The sequence below is a fragment of the Thunnus maccoyii genome, chromosome 16, assembly GCF_910596095.1.
Source record: "Thunnus maccoyii chromosome 16, fThuMac1.1, whole genome shotgun sequence".
NCBI lineage: Eukaryota > Metazoa > Chordata > Actinopteri > Scombriformes > Scombridae > Thunnus > Thunnus maccoyii.
Window position 1 is genome coordinate 23290966 of NC_056548.1, and position 22672 is coordinate 23313637.

At 40.5% G+C, this 22672-nt stretch overlaps 1 protein-coding gene across 4 annotated transcripts; it reads left to right on the plus strand.

The window, feature by feature from the left end:
* The first annotated feature begins 74 nt into the window (after positions 1-74).
* Positions 75-20828, plus strand: ctage5 (CTAGE family, member 5). Of its 4 annotated transcripts, XM_042388885.1 has the most exons (28): positions 75-368; positions 567-700; positions 2074-2160; positions 2356-2665; positions 7530-7832; positions 8098-8198; positions 11292-11423; positions 11596-11617; positions 11778-11866; positions 12158-12229; positions 12632-12742; positions 13232-13303; positions 13429-13533; positions 13722-13844; positions 14114-14293; positions 14436-14526; positions 14738-14805; positions 14903-14973; positions 15067-15168; positions 15263-15359; positions 15699-15766; positions 16121-16206; positions 16349-16462; positions 16947-17081; positions 18378-18551; positions 18758-18810; positions 18924-19101; positions 19190-20828. In XM_042388885.1, the coding sequence occupies exons 1-28, from the start codon at positions 248-250 to the stop codon at positions 19384-19386; spliced, it is 3396 nt and encodes a 1131-aa protein (XP_042244819.1). In that variant the 5' UTR covers positions 75-247; the 3' UTR covers positions 19387-20828. The 4 variants fall into 4 exon arrangements, with proteins under 4 accessions (XP_042244819.1, XP_042244817.1, XP_042244821.1 ...); XM_042388883.1 differs by lacking the exons at positions 75-368; positions 567-700; positions 2074-2160; positions 2356-2665 and adding an exon at positions 5772-7402; XM_042388887.1 differs by lacking the exons at positions 75-368; positions 567-700; positions 2074-2160; ... (1 more) ...; positions 7530-7832; positions 8098-8198 and adding an exon at positions 9418-9509.
* The last annotated feature ends 1844 nt before the right edge of the window (positions 20829-22672 follow it).

A 22672-nucleotide genomic window follows, 5' to 3' on the forward strand; every position in this document is an offset into this window, starting at 1 on the left:
AAAAGCATTAAAAAAAATACTATACAGACTATACGCACAAAGGTTGTAAAAAAAACAAACGTGTTGAATGTTAATGATTATCATGCTTGCCTTAGCACATATCTTATCTCAGCTCTCTCATTTGCCATTGAGTCTTCATGACAGCAACAGCTTAGAGGCAATGTCCACTTGCCAGCACAACTGACCGGAGTTATTTTCCCCAATTATGGACATTTTCTCTTGATACACTACTGTTAAAACGTGAGGAATGGCTGTTTCACAGGCTTACATGTTCCTGTGGGGTACAGGCATAGTTTTTATGATTTTACCTCACTTAAATCTGGGCTTGATGTCTGACTACAAGATCTGTGGAGATTCTGAGTGTGCAAGTAAGTGCTAAAGCTACTAATATATCATTCTAACGCATTATATACTGTAATAAACTATAACGTGGCTTTTTTTTTCAAAGCAATTGTATTTCATAGTAATTAATTTACTTACCTATTTCAACTATCTATTCATTGTTATCACCTTTGTGAATCTTTATGTCTCTGCTACTCTGTGTGTGTGTGTGTGTGTGTGTGTAGGCATGATGAGCAGGGTACAGGCCATCAGGGACCACCACGGTAAGGACTGTCGTTTCCTGAGCTTCAGACGAGGAGACACCATCCTTGTTTACCACAAACTGACCGGAAAGAGGGAAGACCTCTGGGCAGGCAGTGTACGTCTGATATCTCTGTATGTCTCTGTCTTTTTGTCTGTCTCTTTGCCTGTCTGTCTGTCTGTCTGTATCCCTGTCTCTTTAAAGCAAAATATAATGAATAACCTACCCAAGTGAAATAGTCTCTCATCTCTGGTTCAATAGGTTAAAATGTGAGATTAGTCTTGATTATAATACAGATAGTTGAGGTTCTCTGCACTGATTAGTTGAGCCATGTTGGAAGCTTTTGTAATACTGTGGCTGAGAAACACAAATGCCTGTGAGAGCACCTCACTTCATTTATATAATGATAGTGACAGAACTAGTGAATAATAACAATCATTGACATATTAACATGCTCACCCAAAATCAATGCAACTTGTTTGTCTTCTATCTTAGCGATCACTTTATTTATTACTCAACGTTTATTTTATATGGACAAGAATATAGCATGAACCAGTGTCACATATCACAGCATTTATAGTCTATTCTAGTTTGCAATACCTGTCCTTAGATGGACCTTTAAAATACAAACTGTACAAGAAATATAAGATGTAATTCTTTATCTAGATAAAAGACTTCTTAAACACTTTGACATGCTACCACACAATACAGTTCCTAATAGTGATTTATGAGCCCTTGGGATTTTACTTAAACTTCTAAGTGCTCTAAAATCCGACAGCCACTACTTTGAGTGTCTTATAGCAAAAACAAAATCAGTGCTTATTTCCATCAAGCTGGAAGCTTTTACTAAGGAATGATTCAACCAAACGTACACCTGCATACACAAAAAATGCTTGTTAAGACTTTAAATCTGGAGGAATGTATGGATATAGTTGAATAAGATGTGAAATGATCAGTAATATGATAAAATTAAGATTATAATTTAATCTGACATTGTGATAGCAATCAAACCCTTAGCTGAGAAAACATGTCAGGATGAAATGAAAGGAGGAAATGACAGAAACAAAGCAGTAAAAAGACTTCAGTTGAAGTATCAACTGACCTTGTTTGTGGATGATTCTTTTCTGTAACACATATTTGCATGAGCTGAAATATACAGCAAATGCAATATATATCAAGTTAAAAACAAAAATAATGACCATAATATAAACTTTGTATACAGTTTCTGTGTGCTTTTTGTGTTGTGAGAAATCAGACTCACAATCCAAGCCTACTTTCTGACATCATGCTTTTCAAGTGCATCACTTGACTATAAAGCTGGCACTGAAAATGACTGAAAACTGAGGAAGGAAACCTTTGAAGTAATTTAACAAATGAGCTTTGTGTGTTTCTCATTTGCTCTCATTTTGACTCTCCTGTGTGCTCTACTTCAATTCTTCCACAATACTGCTGTGGCTTTATAACTGTGATTTTTTTTTATTTTATTTCAGATTGACAGAAAGTTTGGCTATTTCCCAAAGGAAGCAGTGGAAGAGGAGCAGGTTTATGCGACTATGGAGAAAATAGTGGAGACACAGGTGAATAAGCTTTAATTTCACTAACTCTTCTTTTATAATAAGTACGAAAGTTGATGGAATAAGAATAAACCTACATTTACAATACATGTGCATGCATTATTTTCTTGCTTTCTCAGAAAATTATTTATTTATTCCTGTAGCATTGAGGTTACTTGTTACTTAAGTGCCATATTTTTATTTCCTCTCCTCATTCAGAAATCAGATTTCTACTGTATGGATGAGTTCGGGTATCCCATTGACTCTGGTCATTTGGACACTGATGGTGATGATGATGACAGTGATCAGGAAATCCCAATCCAGGAGTCAGAAGCGACCCAAACCAGCCCATACACTGATGACACTAATGCTGGAAGTCCTTTGACATCTGAAGACGCCACTACAGAATCTCCAGTGCAGGAATCTGAAGTCGCATCAGCAGAAGAGAATGAAAACAAAAATGATGGTGATGACGCTGCCGGGACTCACGCAGAAGTGGACGAGACTCCTGCGGCTCTGAATGAACAAGGTGGGTCTTCCTCCTCTTCCTGGCTCAGTTCTTCAGTGACAGGATGGTTAGGTCTGGCAAATGAGGAAGAACCTGGCGATGTGGCTGAAGGAGAGAAAAAAGATGAGATTGAAGAGACACAGGCTAAAGATTCTTTCACTTCTTCGATGACGGGGTGGCTGGGGCTGGGAGGAGAAGGGAAACCTGATGATGCCAAAGACAGTGTAAACAGTCAAGAAGAAGATGGAGAAACTGCCGATTCTTTCACTTCAACTATGACCGGGTGGCTTGGTTTTGGAGGCGAGAAAAAGACGGAACAAGAGCACGATGAAGAAACAGAAATGGATGAAGAAAAAGAACCTGCGGAGATATTCAGGGGCAGGAGATTGTCTCTGGACCTGGAAGCCGATCAATTACAAGGTGAGGAGAAGAAAGAGATGGGGACATTGGGTTGGCTGGGAAATGGACTCTCCAGCACACTGGGGTTTGGCCTGACCAATCAGGAGTCAGGAGACGAGACAACAGCTGATATTAGAGAGGCTGAGGAGACAAGCCAAGAGGAAGAGGAACAGCCAGCATCCAGCTCATGGTTTGATTTAGGGGTCACAGACATTTTAGGCTTCAGGAAAGATAAGAATGAAGTTGATGAAACTGGCTTTAAAGAGACAGAGGAGGACAAAACCTTAGAACAACCACCAGGCTCACAGACCGTGGACACCAGTCAATCACAACCTGCACTGACAGATGAGGCAAAGACAGAGCCGAGCTTCGAGAAACTAGAGGAAAAGGTTGTGACCAAAACAGAGTCAGTCCTTGAAGCAGAAGGTGATAATATGATCAGCAGCTCCAACAAAGACACAGCTGAAACTCAACAAGATCAACATCTCCCGTCAGACACAGAGACACAGTCTAGCAACACAGCATCAGTCAATGCTGACAGTAATGACAAGTTAGAGGAAAAGTCCCATGCTGTATCGTCTAGCAAGGAAGAAGAGGAAGGTCAAATTTTAGATGATAACAAGAACGAGAAAAATGTAGTGGATGAGGAAAAGAAGACAGAAATGGAGAGTGAAGATCATCAGATGCCCGAATCAGTAGGAAATAAGGATGAGTTTAATGGCAGAGAGCCAGGAGAAGAAATTCAAACTGCAAGTGACATTGATCAGGATTCTGTTTCACAAAATGACATCGCCTCAAGCTCTGTTTCCAGTTCTGACGATTTAGGGTCAAATTCCATGGGACAATCTGATAGTGAGGCTGAGGAGATCAAAAAAGATCCGCTGCAAGGCGAGAAAACAGAGAGTGTGGATGAGGAAGAGGCAGAAATTACAAAACAGAGTGATAACACAGAAGAATCTACTGAAACGTCTGTTGAAATTAGTGCCAGTGGTGTTGATCATAAAGGTGAAGGGAGTAATGAACACACAGATGTACATCACCAAGAGGTTCCCACAACTCTGCGTGTTGAATCAGCAGAACAAAGTCAAGTCAGTGGCAGTGCAGAAGACAGCAGTGGAGGGAGTGTGCCTTCTTTATCATCTGACACAGCTGAGGAAAAGAATGAACCAGTGCCCAGTGAGGATGACAGTTTAACTGTTGGTCATTCAGACACTCTAGCCAAGACTGATAATAACACAGAAACAGAGACACATCATGGTGAGTTAGGACAGGGAAGAGAAGCACAATCTGTTGAAGGCAGCTCTCAGGACTTTGGTTCATCCCATACTGCTAATAGAATTACTGAAATGCATGAACATTCCTCAGAGGAGGTCAGAGGGACCGGAAGCACACCCGATCAAGATACCAATACGGACAACATAGATCTGGCCTCTGTGTCTCCACAGACGCAAAAGATGACCACAAAAAGTGAAGGTGATGCAGACAAATTAATGGAAATGGAAACCAACTTCCAATCAGCTCAAGCTGAGAAAGACACATTAAACTTTGAGAAAGACTTTATGAAGGAAAGTGACCGGAAATCCGAAACAGACGCAGAGACTGAGGAAGGATCAAAGGAAGAGGAAAAGCAGCAGGAAATAGAAGAGTTAAAAGAAGGGGAGAAACAGGAGGAGGTAAAAGAGGTGGAGGAGATAAAGGAAGAGGAGAAACAAGAGAAGACACAGGAATTAAAGGACAATGAGAAGCCGGAGGGGATAGAAGAGTTAAAGGAAGAGGAGAAACAGAAGAAGGTGGAGGACTTAAAGGACAATGAAAAGCAGGAGGAGATGGAACAGTTAAAGGAAGAGGAGAAACAGGAGGAGATAAAGGAGGTGGAAGACATGAAGGAAGAGGAGAAGCAGAAGGAAGTGGAGGAGTTCAAAGAACCGGAAAAATGTGAGGCGGTAGATGAGTTAAAGAGAGATGAGAAGCAGGAGGAAGTGGAGGAATTTAAGAAAGATGAGAAAAAGGAGGGAGCAGAGGAGTTAAAGGAAGGGACAAAGGAGGAAGTTGGGGGGTTAAGTGAAGAGATAAAGGAAGAGAAGAAGAAGGAGGTGGTGGAGGGGTTAAAGAAAGAAGAGAAGCAGGAGGTGGTGGAGGAGTTAAAGAAAAAAGAGAAGAAAGAGGAAGTGGAAGAGAAGAAGCAGGAGGTGGTGAAGGAGTTAAAGAAAGAAGAGAAGAAAGAGGAAGTGGAGGAGTTAAAGAAAGAAGAGAAGAAAGAGGAAGTGGAGGAGTTAAAGAAAGAAGAGAAGAAAGAGGAAGTGGAAGAGAAGAAGCAGGAGGTGGTGGAGGAGTTAAAGAAAGAAGAGAAACAGGAGGTGGTAGATGAGTTAAAGGAAGAGGAGAAGGAAGAGGAAGTGGAAGGGAAGAAGCAGGAGGTGGTGGAAGGGTTAAAGAAAGAAGAGAAAGATGAAGTGGTGGAGGAATTAAAGGAAGAAAAGAAACAGGAGGTGGTGGAGGAGTTAAAGAAAGAGGAGAAACAGGAGGTGGTGGAGGAGTTAAAGAAGGAAGAGAAACAGGAGGTGGTGGAGGAGTTAAAGAAGGAAGAGAGACAGGAGGTGGTGGAGGAGTTAAAGGAAGAGGAGAAGAAAGAGGACGTGGAAGAGAAGAAGAAGGAGGTGGTGGAGGAGTTAAAGAAAGAAGAGAAGCAGGAAGAGGAGGATGAGTTAAAAGAAGAAGAGAAGCCTGTTGAGGGTTTAAAGGAAGAGGAGAAGCAGCAGGAAATAGAGGAGGTAAAGGAAGAGACTAAGAAGGAGGTGGTGGAGGGGTTAAAGAAAGAAGAGAAACAGGAGGAGTTAAAAGAAGAGGAGAAGCAGGAGGATTTGGAAGAGGTGGTAAAAGGTCTCCACTCTTCACCTCACAATCAGAACGACATCGGCAATGAGAAAGAAACACAAGAGGAATCGGAATCTGTGTTCTCTGAGGCAGCCGAAAAGACTGAAAAGAGTCAGACTGAAAGCTTCCAGGCAGAAGAAGAGAGGAGGGAAGGGGAGTTACAGGAAGAGGAAAAACAGGAGGCAGTAGAGGTTAAGGAAGAGGAGAAGAGGGAGGTTGAAGTAAAACAGCAGGCAAAGGATGTGGAGGACAAGACGAAGAGCAAAGAGGAAGAGGAGAGTCTTAAATGTTCAAATGAGCTTTGTTCTCAATCTGTTCAAGATGAAAAACACGACTCCGAGAATGGATCGAGTTCAGTTTATGAGGGGACAATACAAACAGGACAGGATGACAGTGGTCACATGTTATCAGCCAGGACAGAAGAGAGTGAGAGGATCTCCTTTGAAAGTGATAAGGATAGAATACAGGAGGAGGGAAAGATGAAAAATGAAATGGAAGAAAAAAGAAATGATGATACTAAGGCTGATGTGAGGGGAAAAGAACAAGAGGAGACAAAAAACATTGAACAGAATGAACACATTAGTAGAAACAGTGCTAACGGCATCTCTGATCAGAAAGGAGAAAATGAACACACAGACAATGAGGTCCCATATTCAGGTGAGAATGACCACAGGCTTCCTATTGAAAGTTCAGATCATCTATATTCAGGCGAAACAAAAAATGCAGACCTCTGTAACGATGCAGATATGAAATGTGCAGGTGAAACCAGCGACGCTGGGAAGATAACAGAACAAATACACTCTGACGATCACAATAGAGGGACAGCAGAGGCTGAAAGTGGAGGAGCGTTCGGTCTTTTCAAAAATGCCTTCAACCTCTTCGGCGAAACGCCAACCACTGAAATAAAGGAGTCAACAGAACCGGCGCCAAGTTTGGATACCAGCACAGGTGAGACATCTCAGCCCCAAGCCTCTTTGACTCCTGAGCAAGAACCGGATTCCGCTACTCCTACAAGTCAAGACTCTCCTGCCATTGCCGAGATCCAGCCATCATCTCCCTCCCAAACGCAGACCCCTTCTCATCCCAGCGTTCTATCTCCGAACACCGAAGCGCCCCTCAAACCGAAAACTGCCTCCAAACATTACAAGACCCTCCTCGCCCATATGAGCGCGGATGACACGACTATTTTGGAGGAACTCTTTGGGCAACACAAGCTGCAGTTTTTGGATTACATTCTGGGCCGCTCAGAACCCGCGACTGAAGACCTTGATGATGATGAGTCTATATTGTTGGATATAGAAACACTTCTGCATCACCGCAGGGATACACTCTTCGCTCCGAGTATGAAGCTCACAGATGCACCGCAGGAGGACAAGGAAAAGACCAGAACACTCATCGCACTTCAGAAACTAGAAATGCTGCTGAAAAGAGTGAGAGAGACATTCAACACACGAAAATCAGACATCATTCGAGCAAACCGTCAAGGTATATGTTTTCATTGCCACAAATATCATGGCTGATGTTAGAGGTACTCTGATTCAATTAAATTTCTGCAAGTTTAGTATGGTTTTTGCATTTGTCTCAATCAGAATGCATGTGTTCCCATATACAGGTGAGGCCAGCTGTGTCGGTGCATCCTGTTCAGCACACAGCAAAGATCGGGAGGTGACTGCGGGCGACGAGTCAAGAAAGACAGGTGATGCTTCTGTAGGCCTGAATGACAACATTGGCAGAGATGAAGGGATGGAGGAGGAGAAAGAGAGGGATGGACAACTGAGTGGAGGCACAGGAAAAGAGAAGGAAACTGAGAAAAGAGGAGAGATGGAAAGAGGAGGTGAAGAAGAGAGAATGCCCCCCAAGGAGACGGGTAGTAAGGTGTCTCACAATCAGCCCGGATCACCACAGTCACAGAAAGGTATGGATGACCCACGTATCCCTTCATCGTGGAAGATTATTAACAGATGAAAAGATGATTTCTTTTAAATTAAGAAATATAAAAGTGGATGCTACTCCAACCTGCTGCAGCCTCATTCCTGCAACACGCAACCTGGGCTAATATGGCATATTTTACACTAGTATTACACAAACTTTCATCAGATTATACACTATATTTATAATACCATAAAAGAAGTTGGTGATAAAAGCTTAATTGTCCATTATGTGTGTGACTCTGACCCCAGGGGTAATGAAGCAGATTCTGGACTTTGTTCATCAGATTGCTGAAGATTCATTCACTCATGTTTGTGCAGTGAGGAAGCTCCTCATATGGCTTACTGTGCAGGTAAGAGTTATCAGATATCAGGTTCAATCAGATCACTCCATGGGAGCCAATACAAGGCTAGATTATTATTAAATAATCTAAAACAGATTTGTAATTTGTCTTTGTGATAGTGGAATAACAGATTTACGGTATACAGCTACAATATACAGTACTGTGCCAAAGTTTTGTGCCAAAGTGAGGATGCTTTCAAAAATATTGACTTCATACAAAGTCCAGTAAACAGAGGAAACCTAAATGAAATCATAATTTGGTGTGACCATGATTTGCCTTTAAAACAGCAGCAGCTCTAATCGGTACACCTGCACACAGTTTTTTAAGGTACTTGGCAGGACGGTTGTTCCTGCATCTTGGAGAACTTGTCACAGTTCTTATGTGGATTTAAGCATCTCAGTTGCTTTTGTCTCTTCTTGTGATCCCAGACTAACTCCATGATCTTGAGATCAGGGTTTTGTGGGGGCCAAACCATCTGTTGCAGGACTTGTTGTTCTTCTTGTCACTGAAGTTAGTTCTTTATGACTCTGGCTGTACATTTGGGGTCATTGTCATGCTGCAGAATAAATTTGGGACTGATCAGATGCCTCCCTGATGATATTACATAATAGATAAGAATCTAAACATCTAGAGTGCCTAAAACTTTTGCACAGTACTGTATGTTTCTTCAGTCTATGTGTTTGAGAGGGATGTTTCATCATTTCAACAAAACAAAAGTACCACAAATGTCTTAAATAGTGCCATAAATCCTAATAAAACCTTACGTGCAATTAGAGGAATATTCTTAAACAATTAACTTTAGTTAAGTTTTCTCAGGTGATAAGTGCTAAAAGTTTAATGAACAGTAGTTTGGAATAGGTTCATTCTGTGCATTCTTACAGCATGGTCTGGTGGATACTGATCATAATTTACAGCAGGTAAAAGCAGGTTTCCACTGAATTTCTGCTAGACCCAACCTGTCATGTTTAGTTGGGTAACTTTTGGTTCACTGATACAAAGGGCAACTTCTGCCTTTATGGATTATTTTCTATGGGCAGCTTTGGTTCCAAAAGTATGCAAAACAACTGCCTGGCCCTCTTGATCCATACAGTTACTCTGAAAGTGCTGGGTCTGGTCCTTTAAGACACTGAACTTGTGACATGTTGATATGACTCTGCCTTTGGCATACAGTTTTGCATACCTCCCAGCTGTCAAGGATCACTCACATTCCTACTAGTGCTGGTCCACTACACTCGTCCAGCCAGTTCTCTATCTGTTTTAAATCATTTGAGAGGCAAAGTTATTTTCTAGTTTCAAATGAACGAAAATGAGGCAGCTTCGGTGAGTATAACCTTTTGTCTAACATTAGATGAATGTTAACAAGTTAACCTGAGTCATGTGTTCACCTGCGTCCTACTAAAACCAGTTTGTTTTTAGCCTTATTAGCCTGTGCCCTTAACTCAAAACAGATAATATATGGTCACACGCTGCTCGAGAGAGGGGAGGGGGGCTTTTGTGTAAACACATAATTTTGTGATAATTATATTTAGTCACACGTGTCATATTGAGAATACTGTAGTTATTTAGGTGACACCTGTTTCTTTTAGTGTCACTGCTCCGATATGCCAGTGTGGCATTCTACAATTGGTGACGTTGCGAGTAAACCATTTACTTTAGCAGGGGTGTCATTGCCCCTTCCTGAGCCGGCATGAGTACTCAAAAAAACATATGTGTGTTATATTTAATTATTCGTGTTTATTATATATGTATCATATTACTTTAAGCAGTAACAATCTATTCGAGTCGTTACAGGGAGTTTGTAGAGAAAATTCAAAATATTCCCCCCCTGCGACGTACAACGTGACGTCGTCCACTCTTGAACGTTTGGGAAGTGAATCCACCGCTAGCCCGGTTGGCGGCTGTAGTTTCTGTTCCTTATGTCATGTTTTGATGAAAAATATCACTAAAATATTGGACCAAATGAAATAATTTGGAAATGGCGAGCGACCAGTTGGCCAGCAGAGCGGTGGACTTTCAGGCGACGGCTGAAGCTTACTATAGTATCGCCGTGGAGAAAGTGAAGGATGTACGTTATGTGGCAGGTTTCGTTAGCATTTCCCAACTAGCCTTCATAACTGAAAGAACGTAACGGACTGTCATTTAACTGAAAACAGCTCAGTATTATTCCTTAAAATGTACACGTTTTACTGTGTACCTCTCATATTTGACTTTTTGTGTGTCCTACCAGTGCTGCCAACCAGCTGTCAAGACTATTTTGAAAATTTATGTTGCTCTTTCAAATGTGTTTGTGATTGTCAACGTGTTAAGCTAAAAGATGGCAGGTGTTTGTGAATTTTCTTTGCAGCAGATAAATATGATATGGTTGATGAAAAGCCAATCATAAGTTTGTTTTGCTTGTTGCACGGTTCTGTTTTTGTCTTTGGCTGTTGGTTAGTTTGATTGTGTGTTTTTGTTATTGCATGTGTTTTAACTGGTCTTGCCTGATGTAAATATCTGCCATCCTACCCACTTTTCCCCTTAGAGGACCAAAATGGAAATAAGTGTTAGCTTTATTGTGTTTTTATCCTCGGTAATTTAATTGTATGTCAGGACTGAGTGACTGCAGTCTTGCATGTACTTTTATTGTTGTCAAATCTATCTATCAATCGATCGATCTATCTAACTATCTATCTATACCACTGACATTTCTCTACTACAGTTTCTAATACCAGCTGTGTAGTAAACTGTCAAGGTTGTAACTATGTAACTGTTTACAAACATTTGTTCCTATAGACCAAGATCTAGATTAAAAACCACTGTGTCTAATGTGAAACCTGTATGATCAGGTGAAGATTAGATGCATAAAACTTAACCTTTAGTGTTTAAAGCATTCATTAAAAAAGAGATTTAACTATTCATTGGAATATTTTTTTTAGGTGTATTGTCTAAAAGTCAATACAAGTTAGTCATGCAGTAGGAAGACGCTGATCCTAATGTACACAACAAGTATACAATCCACTAAGTTGAAAAACAGTGAACTAGATTTTGTTCCCATACTAACAAAGATCATTTTGATCACAGCCAGCTCCTATGGTAAACAGTTCGTCTCTCCTCTTCTTCCAGGTTGTATCTTCGCTGCCTGATGACATCAGACCTGGGCCTGACCTGTACGGGGTGCCATGGGAACCAGTCATCATCTCCAGTCTTGTTGGGCTGGTGACAATGCTGTTGTTCAGCTGTAGATGTTATAGCTCTGTGAGTACATAACACATACACACATACAGTTCATATGAACATAATAAAGATGCTGTTTCTATGAATTTGTGGTGATATTGTTGGTTCACACATAGAGACAGGCTATTTAACAATCCATCAATCTCTTTAATGACTAATGGTCGATCATTGTTTTCTCCTTATTTCTCCAAAGGTCAAAAGCAGAATGTATCGAAGTAAGTTCTCACTTTCTTAACATAAGATTTTCCCTAATACATCACTGAATGCTGTCATTTCCTCCTCTCTCTGTCTGCCGTATACCAACACATAAAACAGTAGGATTGATTGACTAATAATTTGATGTATCTTCATGATTTGTATTCCATGTTTTTCCAGGTAGAGAGCGGTGGATGGCTGAGCAGGTTGCACAGCTCCTGGATGAGAAGTGTAAAGTCCTTGAGACTCTCAGCACATGTCAACAAGAGGTTGGTACTGGTGTCAGTGCTGACTGTCAGCTAAATGGAGACAGAAACTGTATGACACAACATCATGTCTTTTAATCTAAAGACAGATTAGTATGCTTTGATTTGCATGGCTTGAAAAACATGTCATATTTAGCATGATGTCTGAAGTGTGATGAAAAAACAGAAACCTCTTTCATTACAGAGTAATTGCATATGCACTGTATATCCAAATACAGTCATTTGAAATCAGGATTGTCAGGAATCTTGTCCATACTTAATATGATTTATTTCTTTGTTATGTGTCATTTGTAGTATGATGAACTGGAGACCTCACTGAGGGACAGCGGTGTCTTGGCCCAAACTCAAAAGACAGAACATCTGGAGGTAAGGCAGAAAGAGAGAGAGAGAGAGAGGGTTTAGAAATTAATAAATATCTAAACCTGGGTAAACGTTTATCAGTGGGACATACTTTTGGAAGTTTGAGGTTTGCCTAAATTGTAAAATGCTTCTACCACTTCATATAAGATGTAACTTCAATCAGTCAGACATCTTTTTTTTATCCTTGGAATGTTTGAAAAAGTGCTTCCCAACAGAATTATAGAAAAATGTTTGATAGGTTAGATATTTTAATGTGGGTGCACTTTCAACTATTGCTCTGATGATGGTGCTATAGTTAAAGGTCAAAATTGCCTCACACATTAGTCTGAAATGGAATTATTTTTCACATTTTGCACCGTAGCATGACCTTGAGTTTCCTCAACACATCTTGTTTTCTTGCTCCTCCAGGGCAAAACCCGACAGTTGGAACATGCTAAAAGAGAGCTGGAGAGGGATCTAGATCAACTTAAGGATCAGCTGGACCAGCAGAGAGAACACAGGCTAGAGCAAGAAAGGAGGGTAAGAAGACACACACTACTATAAACACTGCCAAACTCCAGCAGCCATGTCATTAACTATTCAACAGTCGCAGTTGGAAGAGGAATGAGCATCCATTGCAATAGTATGATTGCAATAGTATGAGCATACTATTGCAATAGATGCAATTAGTCGATTTATTGATCAGTTGCCAACTATTTTTATAATCAGTTAATCATTTGGAGTCAATTTTTAAGAAAAAAATATCCAAATTCACTGATTCCAGCTTTTGAAATGTGAATATTTTCTGGTTTATTTAGTCCTCTATATGGTAAACTGGACAGGACAAAATAAGACAAGGGCTTTGGAAAAGTGTGATCAAGATTTTTCACCATTTTCTGACATTTTATTGACCAAACTATAAATTGATCAAGGAAATGATCGACAGATTAATTGATAATGAAAATAATCATCAGTTGCAGCCCCTAGTGTGATATTGATCCAGTGAATTATTTTTTGTTATCATTCCAGATAGCAGCGCTCGAGGAGAGCATGAAAACATGTGAGGAAGAAACCAAGGACCTCCAGTCACAGGAAGAACAGGTGCAGTTCTCCGTCTTTCAAGCTCTCCCGCTTCTGCTCCTCACCTCTGCTGTTTCCTCTTTAACTCCTCTGCTGTGTCACTCTGTGTTTCATGACATTATGGCTGTCTCTCTGTCTGTTTCTAGGCACAAACCACTCTGAAAGTGTACAGCATGAACAGTGACAGACTACAGAGGAACCTGGAAACAGCTGGAGAGGAGAACACACTGCAACAGGAGAGCAACGCTCAGGTGAGCATCCAGACACCTAGACACCTGCAAGTGATTGTTAAAGCATTCTTGGTAGCATTCTTGGTATAAAAAGTAGTCTTTCTCTACTCTCCATCTGTACTCCCCTTGTGCTTTTCTGTCCTTCTCTATCTTCCTGTTTTGTTTCTGCACCATCATCTCATGTCTCTGTCTTTTGTTTCCGTCTGCAGTTACGGCAGCAGGTGGAGGGATGGGCAGAGCGAGTGAGTGAGTTGGAGGAGGAGATGAGGAGGTGTGAGGTCGCCTACAGCGGGATGGTTCAGGATGTGGCCAACAAAGATGAGCGTATAATGGTATGATTGGTTGTAGCATTAATTAAAATAAATAAATTATATTGTAGCTAGGTACTGTGTAATGTCCTTGGAATTTCTAATAAAATATTAGAGAATATAATTTTCCACACTGTATATAGAATCTATAATATAGATATTCTTAGAAGAACTACTACAAAAGAAGACTGCAAACGGATAAAAAACTTTGGTTCAAGGATTCACTTTTGTTATTTGACATGATTAGTTTTGTGAGAAAATTGGTTGAAACCAAGTAATTTGTCTGCTTCCAGTCCTTAACGGATCGGCTGCTGAGAATGAAAGCATGGGATTCAGACCTGGAAGAAGAACGGGGTGAGGAAGGAGGAGAGGAGACGTCCAATGGGACAGCAGGAAAAGGAGAGGAGAATGGAAGAGGGGACGAATCACAAGGCCACCTCCAGAAAGTCCAGAAACTCATTTATGCTGCTAAGGTAAACAAGAACGCGTAGACTGGGACAATATTATAAAATATGTTTGGAAGCTTTCTAGACTAAACCAGACTCATTGAGATTAAACCTCCCCATATAATTTATTGGACACCTGCAAATATGTTGTGTTTGTATTTGTGTGTAGCTGAATGCAGACCTCAAATCAGTCGATGAAGACAAGGACAGAACATTTGCCAAACTGAATGATGAAGTCAAAGCTAAAGAAGAGCTGGAAGGTGAGTCAAGGATTCACTAAGGCAGATCATTATGATGCCTGATACAGAACAAAACAAGTGCAGGATGATGATTAATATTGGCCACAATAATGTATACAATCTGTTATGTAATCTGTGACATATAAACAAACAGTTCTTACAGGTTATAAAACATTTATACAGTTCACTGATGTCACATCTTTGTGCCCCTCTGTGTGTTTTTCTCCTCTAGTGAGCATCAAGGAGCTGGAGAATGAGAAATTATCTCTGCAGTCAGACAGTGAGAACTACTCAGATCAGGTAGCTAACCTCAACTATGCATTGGTGTGATATTTTATTATATTGTTGTCCCACATTCATTTGTCTTTGTATTAATACTCTTTATAAATGTGCTCAGGTGCAACGATTACAACAGAAGCTCAATATTATGACAGAGATGTACCAGGAGAACGAGCTCAAGCTGCACAGGTAGAGACACATAAACACATATATGGATAAGTTTGGTGTCAATCAATTTTTTGAAAAAGTAATGAGGATGTTGATGAATGTGTGTGTTTACAGACTGCTGACAGTGGAGGAGAAGGAGCGCCTGCAGAAAGAAGAGAAGTTAAACAAAGCGGACAAAAACATTGCATTGGCCATGGAGGAACTTCAGAACTACAGGTAGCTGATTCCTCAAAGACATCACATTAACAGTATGTAATAAACTTTCTACACATACTCACTCTCCCCTGTGTATATCACTATGTTTCCTCAGACATCGTGCAGAAGAGATGGAGGAAGAGCTGGAGAAAACCAAACAGTCTTACCAGACCCAAATATCAGCACATGAGAAGAAGGCTCACAATAACTGGGTTAGTAAAACAAACCACTCCAGAAAAGTGAGAAAAACATGCCGAGGTCCATTCATTTTGTTTGGCCAAAGAGTGTTGGTGTAGCTGTGATTGTTTGGCCACTGATTACAGTCAAATGTATGTTTTAGCATTTCCTGTTACTGCAGTACACACAGACCTGTTCTGATGTTGAATGTTAGGAAACAAATTTTGTTTTGTAACAGTCCTTCTGTCATGAACTATAATGTCATGAGCACTTGATTCAAATCACTGATCATAGTGGTATATTTATATATAGCAGGCTGATCTTGACTTTGTCTTTATGTACATTATGTTTCTGATTTTTACTTGATTCTCCAGCTGGCAGCCCGAGCAGCAGACAGAGAACTATCAGACACCAGGAGAGAAAACGCCCTCCTCAGACAGAAGTAAGCAGAATTTCACATTTTTGAGCGAGTCACTGACGGCACCCTCATGGAGACTTTTTCTGTCCTCATCTCCATTAGTTTACTGAACTTAAATTAACACAAGTTTAAGGTGTACTCACTTTTAGATGTACTCAAAAATGGATTGTTCAGAATATATTTATGTTGGTGGTACATGAAACCAACAGCGGTATCATTTAAAAAATTCAAAATCAAAACTGAATGTTTTTGTTTTGTGAGTGTTTTCATCTTTTTTTAATTTACTCATTATGTTTTTTTTACACTGCATACATCACATTGTGTTGGCTCCAGAAAACAACGTCTGCTCTATGTTAACTCAGGCGTGTTTATTTACAGGCTGACAGACACACAGTTTAAAATGGACGCCCTCGACAAAGATCCCTACGCCTTGGAAAGTCTGGCTAGACCACTGCCTTTCCGAGGTTAGCGCACACACACACACACAAATACGCTAAACATGCGTTAGTGAGCATGCAGTATATCCTGTGTCTGGTGGATCTTTGCATACAAACAGTAGGCAGATTTCCTTGACTGTGCACTCACCAAACTATCTTTCACCTTCAGCTGAAAGGTCACCGTACGGTCCTTCTCCTCTGGGTCGACCCGCATCTGAAACCAGAGCTTTCCTGTCTCCTCCCACACTGATGGAGGGACCACCTGCTAGACTGTCTCCTAGAGGTATGGACACAGAAATCCACATACAGCCAGCTGCAGCCATACACCAAACCAAATAAGACCCACTTTAATGATCTACAAAAACACCTACATTGCAAGCATAAATATAGATTACAGATTAGATTAAGTACAGCTGTGTGCTCTCTCCTAAATTAAAAGCCACTTCCTGTATAGTAGCTTTTACTGATTGGGATTATTTTACATGCAGTACATTTCCTCATCTAGTCTCATACAGTCATTACAACAAAGCACACGCAGCATGTTGGCAATGGCCAGCCTTCTGTGCTGAAACATGTGTAGTAGCATGGTCTGAATGCTGGCATGCTATCGGTGCTCTGGAATGTGCATGTGAAAATGTTTGCTCATTCTGGTGTAATTGTCTTCAAGGTCTGATATTTTGTTTTTGGGCTATCGGTTCTGTCTGTTCCTCTCTCTGTCATGTTCTTTTCCTCTCTCCTTCTCTCCTTCCTACTTTCTTGTGGTCCAGTGGAGCCCCCTGGTGGCTATGGGGACATGGAGCGGAGCGGAGGTCCTCACTCAGACAGCGGCTCAATCTCTCCTACATGGGAGAGAGAACGCAGGGGACCCCCGCCAGGACCCCTCGGGCCCCTAGGACCTCCAGGTGTGTGTAAATGCAAGACAAAGAAAGTCAGAGACAATTAGAAATTTATGGCAGGTCTACCAGTATTATCAGAAAGGCCTGGTGATGCCTGCACAGCCAAAAAAAGATCATTTCTGACAATCACAAATGAGTATGTTTCCTCAGTTTGATCCAAAACTAAGCAGGTAAGTGCTCAAGATTTTAAACTCCTTAAAGACCACAAGTTTCTTGTCAAACAATTTAAACATTAAAGTGTTTTAAATGTGCTTTACATTTTATTGATGTATGTTTTTATGTTTTTTATTTTACTGAGGTCCAGTGTTGAAAAAATAATCTAGTCAGCTCAAGGTGACCTAAATATAAAAAAAAACTGCACTGTGCTGACAATACTAACACTGAGTTGTGAATGCAAGGATGAAAATAGAACAGTTGTGTTCCTGCTGATTCCTGCTCCTGCACATCAAAGTGAGAATCAGCCTTCATACTGCACCAAGGAACATTAACGTATGAGTCTTCACTCTCAGAGGGAGACGTGCATGTGGCATTGCTGGATTTCCGCTTTGCCATCAACCATGCATCATTTTCACTGTGTTACATTATTTATACATGAGTAGGAATTCTGTCTGACTATGCTGCACCGTGTGCACTGTGATTGTGTTCAGGCCCAGTATTTCATTATGTACTAAAGGCATCGTGGTAATGTGTTTACACTGTTTTCGAACTCCAAATGCCCTTTTTTCACAGCAGAAATTTTGACTTGTCATAGCAGGAAAAGCACACGTGTTACTAATAACATTACCTTCCATTTATGGTGTCACAGTGAGCCATCATTATCATTAGTTATTAGCTGCTCCTGTGTTTGTCAAGTCAAAAGTTATGGAATATTGTGTGCATGAGAATGCTAATGCATGATGACAGTGCATGTGTATTATGTTTATTGCATTGTGAAACAGGAAAGCTAGTTGCATATGAAGCTCTGCCATAAATGTGTTTGTGATTCAGCAGTGTGGACATCAGATCATACATCATACGATCCTAAAAGTCCACCTGAAAACACAATTTACACAACTTTTTATTTTGTCTAAATTTTAAATTATAAACAACAAAACTCAGGTTTGATCATATTTCTTAGTTTTAAGTCAACATGTATCCATCAGACAATCACACTTTATTGTCCTCAACATTATTAATAAATGGAGCAACCTCCAAAGATATCAATGTGACACATAAGAGCATCGTTTTATCTTTTTATACCTGAGGAAAGATATTTGTTATAATATTCTTCACATATCATCTCTTTGCTCATCTCTCGCTCAGGCTACATGTTTCCAGAACCAGGAGGTCCCATGTACAGGAGACCTCTTCCTCCTCCAGGACCGATGGGCATTCTGCCTCCTCCTGGCTCCCTCCCACTCGGCCCTCCTCTTCCCCATCCTAGGGGCCTCCCTCCTCCTGGCCCCCCAGGACGCCCCCACCCTGCAGACATGGCAGGTGAGTGACTGGAAACTCTATAACTGCTTGTCATTCCTTTTATAATGTTCCCATTTGTAACTTTTGTACTGTAGATGTCCTCTCAAATGTATTTACTTGAACTTAGATGCATTGAAATGAAAACGCTGAAGGGAAACATTTGTGAATATCTGTATTTGAATGTGGACTTGAGTCACATCTACTCCTCAACATGTTTGTCAATCCAGATGGCTCATTCAGAGAGAACAGCCTTGGACCTGGTGAACAAGATCACAGAGAGGTAAGACATGTATGTATGTGTGTGTGTGTGTCTGTGTGTGTGTGTGTGTGTGTGTGTGTGTGGATCTAAATGTGCAGCCTTTGTAATATTTACCTTTCTGTATCTGTCACCAGTCTGGTCCTAGTGATCGAAGGACTCCCCCTGAAGCAGATCCAAGGATGGGGGGCGCACCCCCTCCTGGCCCACCCATGGGCCCCATGGACGGTCCCTTTCCTCGTAGAGCCCCCTATGGACCCCCACCTCCTGACTTCTATCCTCCCAGGGGACCGGGGGGGCCTCCCATGATGCCTAGTAAGAAGTCCCACATTTTTACAGCTCGTACCATCTTATCTCCAGATGTCATCAGTGTGACCTGACTCTCTCTATCCTTTGTCTCCAGTGTGGGCTCCTCCACCTCCAGGCATGATGTTCCCTCCCCGTTTCCCTCCCGGTGGACCACCTCACCCTCACATGCCCTCCTACGGCCCTCCGATGCGGCCCCCTCCGCCCGATGACCTCCCGCCTCCTTCCATGGGTCCTCGCCCACACAGCCAGTCGCCAGAGGAGCACACACCCTCGCCTCAAGACGTCATTTGAACTTACCCATATTTCCACTTGAGCCAAGATGTGTTTCTGGTTAATGTTCAGTCAGCATTAGATGGATGGTGGGCAGGCAGCTTTTTCCACCTTTTTCTTTTCTGTAACAACTATTTATTAAGCAGGTGGATGTATTTAATGATAGTGTCAATGGAGGAGAAACTATTAGCCATCAGTAACCCGTTTTGTTCTTAGGCTCTGTCTTTCTCCTCCATTTACATCCTGTCTTTTCTCTCTTCTGCCTTGTCATTTTCCTTCTTTCTTCCTTCCTTTCTTTTACTCTCATGCTGCCACAATCATCATCCAGCTGCATTCCCTGTCAGGTAGTCCCTGTTGTTGTGGAGTCATGGTGTCAGCAATTTCACATATAATGGAAAAGTATCACACAACAAGGGTTGTAGTGAGGTACTGATCACTGAAAGTAGACTTGAGAGTAGGTAAAAAAAAAAGTGTTCCACACTCTGGCTCCATATTCATTTCTCTTTTATTTAAATGACGTTTCGGCCCTCAGGCCTTCTTCAAGATCAATAATAATCAATCATTAAATGTCATCTAAATAAAAAAAGAAATGCATATGGATCCAGAGTGTGCGACAACTATTTCACAGCCAGGAGCACAGCAGCTTAATCTCGTGTACGTGTGTATATTTATGCGGGAGATGTTGCCATGTGAAGCAGAAACAGTTGTTTGTTTGCTTGACAATGCCAGAAAGGTTTTTAATTGAACATAGGACAACATGTGTGCATGTAGGAACGCTGTATATGTGGTTGGTTTTGAGAATGGAGCATTTTATGTCAGTGGTCAACATTTCATGCTGATGACAGAAAAGAAGCTGTCAGGGAGGAAATACTTATATCTTTTTAGGCTAAATGCATTATATTTTGTCATACCAAGACTCATTGAACATTGTCATCTTAATTTAAAAAAAATAGCCATTTAGCATCTGCTTTGTTGTTGTTGTTGTTGACACGGATTTTACTACACTTTGTCAGATCACATTTAGTTTTGTTTTGTCAGACTGAGTTGAACTGAACTGAGTTGGTCTTAAACACCCATAAATACTCCTCATAGGTCAAATGAGACATTTTCTTGAAATATAATTACAGTGCATAACTTAATTTACTGGCTTTCTTGTGGGATTTTGAAGATTCGTCATAAAAGCTACTTCTTCAAACAGAGCAGCAAGTAAACAGTGCTTTTGATCTTGTTACAATGACTTACATATGGCCTGGCTTGAATAAAGTGGCTTATAATAGCCATTTGTATTTTCTTGAAGTAAGCTGTGACTTGTTAGTCACAGAGTGGTGAATCAAATGGACTGACTGGAAGAGTGGCTACTTTCAAAGCTAGAATGGCTCTGAAGGTAAACACAGGCAGAATGACATTCATGTGAATTTTGTAAAAAGTGATTATTAATAGATGAATAAAGATTGTCAAATTGTTATTGCCTCCATATTTCACTAATGTATTATATTAATGTGCAATTTGTTGCACATGGAATTGTAACAGCAATCAGCGGCTAACATGGATAAGAAAACACTGGCATGTAATTGGAAGTTAGGCTTCGTTATTGATCAGGATAATATTTACTGTACATACATATGCTGTTGAAATGCTTTATGTTAAATTAGTAATTGCAAATCATATTATTCTTGTAGTATTCTTTTAAATATGTACTTCAAATTATTATAACCCAGATTGAACAGCACAATCCATATGTAATGTTACCTAACCAATCTGTTATGTGTCGTTTTAGACATTTACAGAATGTTTATTTGAAAGTGAAGAAAACATACATTTGACAAGACTTCTAAACAGTATAATTTAAATTACAGGTAAATACTGGTATATATTGGGTTAAATCAAATTTGGCAAGATCTGACGTGTTATCAAAATAAGCCGCTTTCCCTCTTTAATCTCAGGAAATACAAATGATTTATGATTTTGGGTTTTTTTTTGTTCAATTTCCACATTGCAGACATCAACACAGTGTTGCAGGTGGTAAGTAATCTAGTTATCTAGTTAGCTGACGACATAATTTTAAGGAATGTTAAAGCAGGTGAAGCACAGGTGTTACTACTACATCATAACATTTATGATGGATGGATGTATTACATTTAGGTGTGCCAAGGTGCTGTTATTGTACATTTTTTTGGTATTTCTGGTATAAAAAAGGGGAGTTCTTATGTCCTTTTTTTCTTTTGTGATCTCTATATTTGCAGGGCTGTGCTTCTAGAGAATGAGTCGTTATTAAAATGAGACACACATGGGTATAGTGTGTTTTCATGTACAGTAAATACTGGATATACACATGATGTCACCGTACTTGGAAGTTGCCACTGTCAGTCTCCCCTAGTTGGAAACAAGCTGGTGTACAATCACCTGAATTGGTCTTCAATTCTCCAAAATATTACTCTGAGGTAAAATGGGGGCTTTTCAGTCACAGTAAAAAGCGAAGTCTTCCCCCTTAGCTGAAGCAGAAATTCCTGTGCAATTTGCAGAATTTTGCCTTAATCCACAAAGCTGCAATGTTACAATAACTTACATTTGTCCCAGGTTTGTATTTTGTCTTTAGTAAGAGTTAGGAGTCGTTAGTGAAACGAGACACACCTGGGCTTATGTGCATTATTTAGAGGGTATGCACATGATGTCACTGTATGTGGAAGCTGCAACTCTCACACTCCCCTATGCTGAAAAGCCAATTGACTCCCAAACCAAATTCAGTGATTTTTTTTGAACAGTGCTGAAAGCTGCAGAGATAAGAGGGTAAATGAAGCAATACTTTGTAGGTGCTGTGTAACGTTCAGTAAGAACAGTTTCCTGTATGAAACATGGAATAAACAAGAATATCTTTGATCAGGCTGATAAATCCAGCTTTAAAAGTCTTGAATGATTAAAGGCTTTAATGCCTGACTAAGTCAAGAACTTGAATAGAAACAAGCACTATGTGTTAATATTAAGTGATGATTACTTTTCACATTTTTTATGGGAAATTGGCCCTAAACAAACAACTACTTCTGTTTGTGATGGAGAATGGAAAATGGAGTGAATGTGTCGACTGTGCCAGTAAGAGCTTCCTGCAACAGAGTGCATTTGTTGGATGAAAAGAAACGTGCCATTAAACCATTTATCAAATTCTCCATGCCCCATGTGGTCACCGCTGTATAAAAGAGATTATGTGATCCAATAAAATTATTATGTGATCCATAATAATTTTATTAGGAGGATATACTCTGGTGTTAAATCCTCTCAGATTTCAGCAGGGTTGGCCTCTTCAGTCCCTGCA